The sequence below is a fragment of the Alosa pseudoharengus genome, unplaced genomic scaffold, assembly GCF_046254945.1.
Source record: "Alosa pseudoharengus isolate Yale_2024_CS ecotype anadromous, Long Island Sound unplaced genomic scaffold, YU_APseudo_1.1 YU_APseudo_1.1_scf_22, whole genome shotgun sequence".
In the NCBI taxonomy this organism is placed as follows: Eukaryota; Metazoa; Chordata; class Actinopteri; order Clupeiformes; family Clupeidae; genus Alosa; species Alosa pseudoharengus.
Window position 1 is genome coordinate 17,424,222 of NW_027468680.1, and position 6,968 is coordinate 17,431,189.

The following is a 6,968-nucleotide window of genomic DNA, read 5'->3' on the forward strand; positions in this document are numbered from 1 at the left end:
GAGAGGTAATGTCCAGAAAGATCAGCTCTCCACTACCTCTCGCATACAACTGAGGGCTTTGAGAAGAAAACAGGGTAACACTTTACTTTAGGTTTCTACATAAGAGTGACATGACACTGTCATAACCCTAACAACTCTAATCCTAATCCTAACCCTAACTTGACAAAAACCGAATGATACTTGACAGAAGCGAGTGAAAGGAGGGTTATGTCATAAACGTTTATGACTTGTTTATAATGTTTATGACACATTCATGACAGTGTCATGTCACTCTTGTGTAGATACCTTCAAGTAAAGTGTAACTGAAAACAAAAACTGGATACAGGAACACGTTCTGATACTTCTACCCTTCAACAGTACAGTAGGCTCTGAAAGGTATGTCCAAAACCAGAGACTAGTGTTGTCACGATACCAAAATTATGACTTCGATACGATACCTGCCATAAATATCACGATGCTCGATACTAAAACGATACTACGGCGAAATCGGAGTCATTTGTGTTGAATTTGGTGCACTTTTGTAGTGTGTAGGTCAATTCTGGGTTCTAAACTTCTAAACTTCCTACATAATGAGTCAGTAAAATAGTAGGCCTACTTTCTGTGATTAAGTCCTTTATTGTTTGTTATAGTTAATTTACATTGTGTTGTGTTTTGGCAATAAAGTAGCTTTAAATAGCCAAACTAGGCTAGATCAAGGTCAGTGTTCAAATTACTGCATGCAAATCACTGAATGCTATGCAGAGGGGCCTAATCTTTAGGCCATCTGATGTACAGTATAGGCTACACTAGGCCTTCCCGTGTTCATGGGATTTCTTTGACAGTTGCAAAGGGGAAAATGTGAGGATAGTCTTCTTTGCGCCCAGTGTACAAGTACGACGTTCCAACCACTCAGGTCTTCGTCAGATAGGCCTACACCATTACCTGTTGCAATATATCTGTGTGCATTACTACATTACGTCTATTTCTTTGATAACATGATTTGCTAGCACGTACTGTAACAATACGCCGCTATTACTATTAGGACTCAACACGCTTTGGTGGTATTATGCTGTGGGCTTTAATTAGCGCATTTCGGGTAGCCTATCCTACATCTGGGCAATAATTATTGAACAAATTGCAGTCTACATGCCATGACAAATATTACCAGTAGTAGGCTACTGACCGAACATGAAATAGATCGTTTACAAGTTATGGTAATGTTATTCTGGCGTGAACATTGCGCTTTCATCACGTTAGCACCCTATGATTACAGCTCGTTAAGTCTCGTCAAAATGATTACAGCTCGTTATGTCTCGTCAAAATTCATTGATGAAGGAAGGTTCGCTTTATCCCAGAGAACCATACTCGTTTCACTTAGGCTAGACTAAAACATAAGAGAAGAACTTGGCACTAACCATGTAGTCGTGTTTTCTATAGCATATTCGTTAACCTGTCGTTCTTTGAACTCTTTAAAAATGTTGGGATATGTCTGGGAGGTGTTTTGCCAAGTTCCATGCGTAGCCTACTGCTTTTAAATGACTTTGTGTACCTGATGGCTTGCCTTAATTCGCGATGTATCCGAAATAGTTGCAGATTTCACTGCACCTTTTGTTTTATCCACAAGGCCTAGAACTGTCGGCAAAGAACTATGACGTTGGCTGCGCACTCACTCACTCAGAGCTGCCTGCTTGACACGCCCACTTGCCTAGATGCGTGAAAGGAGCAGTGAGAACAGCAGTTCACACAGACACAGAACGTTATTATTTTAATAAAGTATCGATTCTAAAAACGTCTGAAATCGTATTGTTTTTTGCGTGAAGGCATCGCGATACTTTTTTAGTATCGATACACCGTGCAACACTACCAGAGACTGCACAGTCAGTGACCTTGGGCAGAGACAGTCTATGGTGAGAGTGACTAGAAGAGGAAGACAGAGAGAGAGGGAGTGGAAACGACAAGGGAGATGAAGAGTGAGGGGTCTGTGATGTCATGTTCAGATAACTGTTCCGTCGTAGCAGCACCATCTCATGTATAAGTCATGGGGCGCCAACTGTTCACTCACTCACACAACACAACACACACACACAACTCTTTGTTTCTCCGTCCCTCTGGACCGGGACAGATCAGAGACACGCTGGGTAGAGAGGACCGCAATCTCACATGGAGCTTTAATGATGAGTGTCTGTGCATCAGGGTGTGTGTGTGTGTGTGTGTGTGTGTGCGTGTGTGTGTGTGTGTGTATGAGATAGAGAGAGAGAGATAGAGAGAGAGAGACAGACAGACAGACAGGAAAAAAGAGAAAGAGCAAGAGAATGTGCATTGGTGTAAACATGTCTGTGTATGTCTACTGTCACTGTGTGTGTGTGTGTGTTTGTGTGTGTGTGTGTGTGTGTGTGTGTGTGTGTGTGTGTGTGTGTGTGTGTGTGTGTGTGGGGGGGTACGTATGCAAACATGTTTGAGGTCATGTCAGAGTGTGGTGCAGGTCTGACGAAGGCAGACACGGCTCTTGTTTGTATCAACCACCTTTCCTCTGAACTTAGCTGACTTTACACTGTACCTTCAAAAGCTTAAAAAAAGAAAAAAAGGGGGACGGGGGTAATAAAACTCACTCATTTCTCACTCCTTCAGGCTAAACCCACAAACTTTTGCTGAGACGGCAGGTGTCCAGCGAGTAGCTTTGGGGAAATCTCCTCTTCCCCAGGAGAGAGGCCTCAGCCCCGCCGAGCGGCACCTTTTAGCCACGGGCCACTCGCTCTAAAATAAACCCCAGTCAAGGCGGGCCCTTCGCACTGACCCGCAGGTTAATAGAATTTCGGTATACCTTTACACTGCCACGCACTGTAGCCATAAAATAACCACAGGAGGAGGCCAAAGGGAAGGATAGAGGGTGAAAAGGAGAGAGATAGAGAGATGAGAGAGGGAGGGAGGGAAGAGAGGAGAGGGAAGGGAAAGGAAGTGAAATGTGTCAAAGGGAAGATGAGTCAAGACAAAAGACAGCTCGGGGAGTTGAGAGAGAAATGGAGATGAACGACATGAACAAACTAATGAATAAATGGATGGGTGGATGGATGAATGAAGGAGTGAGTGAATGAACGAATGAACGAATGAACAAACGCATGAATGAGTATGAACATTAAACTCCATCAAGAGTCACACTACTGCCTTGTCTTATTCTACTTTTATTACATCTAGTGAAGTGTGCTTCCTTTCATTTCTTTATTGAAATCCAAGGAGATATTAATAAGACGTTTGAAAAGCAGATGAAGAATATGCACGGCAAAGAGTCAGTGAAGCTGTGTCTCTTCATTAGCCAGGGTGTAATAACATCATAGTGCCTCTCCACACACATGCCACACAAAACCAGCCAACAGGCTGCATTCATTTCATGGGCCTTTAATTACAGATAAGAGGGAACATTATAGGGGATAGTCTACTTGCATGAGATATACTGTGTGTGTGTGTATGTGTGTGTGTGTGTGTGTGTGTGTGTGTGTGTGTGTGTGTGTGTGTGTGTGTGTGTGTGTGACACTGTCCAATACAAGACAAAGTGTACAAATGTATTCAGCCTAACACAAGGAAAGAAGACAGCAACACGACCTTAAAAGAACAGACACCCTAAAAGAAAATAGCATTCAGCTATACCGCCAGCTCCCTATAAAGCGCTCCCGCTCTCTCTCTCTCTCTCTCTCTCTCTCTCTCTCTCTCTCTCTCTCTCTCTCTCTGATGACAATATTAAAATCCAAACAGTAATCTCCAGCCCCAATCACATTCACCACAGCGGGTAGCCGCCTCTGCGCGGCACCTTCTCCTCCATCAGTTCTCCCGGGTCACCGAGCAGTGGACCCACCGACTGTGAATAAGCCACCACTCTCAAACCTCATTAAGGACCGCAGATTAATTGATTAATCAGGAACTAAATTAGAGGGCTGGGCAGTGCCATGCATGACTATTATTATTATTATGATTATGCCGCCTTTGCATCCTGCTGCCTGTTACTGTTGTCAACCCTGTTCAGTATTCACCGACAACAATGGCAATGAAAGTGACTCTGGTGGGTGAATATTGCATGAGTGGGTTAACTAATAAAGGAGAGGAGGAGAGAGGAACGAACAAGCGAGAAAGAGAGAGAGAGAGAGAGCGGAAGAGAGAGAGGTATGGAGCTGTTCTATCCAGTGATGAACCCCCTCCCTCTCTCTTTCTCTCTATTGCGCTCCATCTTTCTCTTTTTCGCTCTCTCTCTCTCTCACACACACACACACACACACACACACACATACACACACTTCCTCTCCACTGCCTCACAGCCACAAATAAATTATGAATGCTTATTAAAAAAGGCCAATATTCAGCATCCAAAATAAACTCAGTGGCAAGAGACATAAAAGAGGACCAACATAAAGTGCTGAGATAAAGAGATGAAGTACCGAACCCCCCCCCCACACGTCACCAATATATTATGCACACAATCACACGCATACACACACGCACACACACACCAGGCACTCACCCACATGATAACAGTAAACATGTAATAAGATGTTTACTGTTATCATAACATGGGCAGGACAAATTTTTGGAAGTTCACAAATTGTTAGAAGTGAAAGTCTATTGCTTGCTGAGACTAGCCCAAGAGACAAGCTTTGCTTGGAGTGATTGCAAGAAGGCATAGGCCTAGTGGCCAGCTATCGTCTGTCTGAGTATCAGTAAACTCATAAGTTCAGCGCTGAGGAGGAAAAACCCACAGGAGGCCTTGTAGAGTGCTGGTGGTGCTATCGTGAAAGCGCCATCCTCAGTCACATCTCAACAGTTATCACAAGGTCCAAAACGCCCACCTGATCCTCTTGGAAAGGATATTACTCTTGGTGAAGTTCACAGACAAGCACTTGCACAGTGAATCAAAAGCAAATATTGCAGGACTTAGCTATACAATTGACACAGATCATATAAACCTTGCTCACAGCAAACCAGTACTGAAGGACAGTCACTTCAGAGATCACAGTCTACACCCCAAGATTGTGTGTAGTGTGTTTGTCCCTTCAAAATATTTCATACATTTCTTTAAGTTAGAGCCCTTCTGGTCAATGCAGCCTTGAGACCTTCATTTTCATTTAAAGAAATGGGGATATTGTGGACAGCCTGTGAAATCCACCTTTTAACTCCACGCCATCAGGCTATATATATAGTGTCAAATGCATATGAAAATGCAAAACGCTGGCTAAAATGCCACAAAATCCCTTACCATATACTCCTTGCCCTCGTGCGTAACGATGGATGACAGAAAATAACAGGATCCAGAAAAGCTCCATCTTCAGCTCCGATCCGTCATTACCTGCGAAAAGCCCGATTGAAGAGTCGTGTTCAGTTTGAGTGGCACAGAAAGGGAGCAGCAGCCTAGGTCAAGCAGGGATGACCAGGTGATGACAACATCAAGGCAAGCTCCACGCCGCCAGCGGTATGTGCCGCACACCTCACTATTCCCGGACCAGTCACACGATTCAATACCAAGGGAGGGGCATTAAAAAGCAATGTTCGCGGTGCCCGGAAATCATGTTCTGTTACGTCGCCCGGCAGATTACAGTGAATTATAAATTATGATTAAGTCTTTATCCATTGGTTGTTCCAATCCGCTCAGGTTAACGACAAGCAATTCATTTGGAAACCTTGGATTATAGGAAGATTACAGGCTAGTAACTGCTGTATAACCCGGGATTGACAGGATTGACTACAGTAATAATGGGTTATTTTCGAAATTGCCGGGCAGGTAAGGGCAGTATAAATAAGATTTCTGCGTCACGTACAGAAGATTGAGTTGATGCCAAATGTAGGTTAGATATGTTATTTTCATGTTAAAATTCTTACACGTAATTGTATCCCATGACTTCAGAAGTATGAGACATAACTTTTTTTAAATGTCTGCAGCTTAAAATATAGGCTATGTTTATTCACAATTACAATTGGATAACCTCAGTATGTTTCAGGTACCCCGGTTTACACCCTAAATACTGGGTGAGGATATGTTAAGAAATGTGTTTCGTTTCGCCATTTTTTACGAAACTTCAAATCATATGGCTTCAGATTAATAAAAAAAATACCCTTTCCTGTGAACAACGCGGAAATACATTTGCATTTCACCGGCTACTTATGGGTGAAGGGAGCATCTCTCCAGACTTCGCGCGCAATGCCCCATCTCGCTGATGTGCGAGGAAGCTTCCCCACAAGCTTTCAACAAACCATATCCAGCATTAATGTACGGTGGAATCTGTATAGCCGTGACGTAGTTTTCAAAATAATTTTCGAAAATATAAATCATCATGTTGGCTGCAACGGACGAGTGAGCAATGTAGTGTAGGCTAATACAATCGTTGTTAGAAATGCATGCTTTTTTTATTGTCCTGGTCGAGAGCTGTGATGTGCAGTGCATTTCTCCTGTGCAATGTTGATGGTGTCATTCTTTTCAAGTTCCGCGAGATGAAACATTATAGTCAGTAAGCCGGCAAATTTCTTTGTGACAGGCTAAAGGCGTTACCGAAATGTTCAAATCAGTATAGGGCGTTCAACTTTCAATTTAAAGTAGACTAAAGCAGTGCGTAAATGATGAAAGTAATTTAGTTAGATTACCTTTCTATGAAGCAGCGCTGTGGGACACCCCTAAAGTCACAGTCCACACCCTGATGCACGAAAACCCCTTTCGGCAAAATGTGTGTGGGGGGGGGGGGACTTAAGATAGCCTATCCTTACTCCCGTGATCTTGATGAGAATTTCTGCTGCTGCGGTCGTCTCAACAGCCCAGCGATAAAATTCCACTGCATCCACAGCGGCAACTTTTGGGGCTCCGCGCCTTACGGACGAATTTTTACCAGTCGCCCCTTAATTCCACATCAGACAAGGAGAAAAGATGCGCGGCTTTTGCCATCCACCCGGACCTGACACATTAAGCAATTTGAGAATTTTGTCATATAAAAAACTCGTCTTATAATTCTGCGCTGAAT

General features: G+C 43.4%; 1 protein-coding gene across 1 annotated transcript in view; it reads right to left on the bottom strand.

The window, feature by feature from the left end:
• The window catches only part of mdga1 (MAM domain containing glycosylphosphatidylinositol anchor 1), a 183,116-nt gene extending 177,831 nt beyond the window's left edge, over window positions 1–5,285 (bottom strand). Inside the window, exon 1 of the mRNA XM_076300802.1 lies at window positions 5,219–5,285. Within this exon, the coding sequence (XP_076156917.1) occupies window positions 5,219–5,285 (67 nt within the window). The remainder of the gene's footprint in view (window positions 1–5,218) is intronic.
• Between the last annotated feature and the right edge of the window lie 1,683 nt (window positions 5,286–6,968).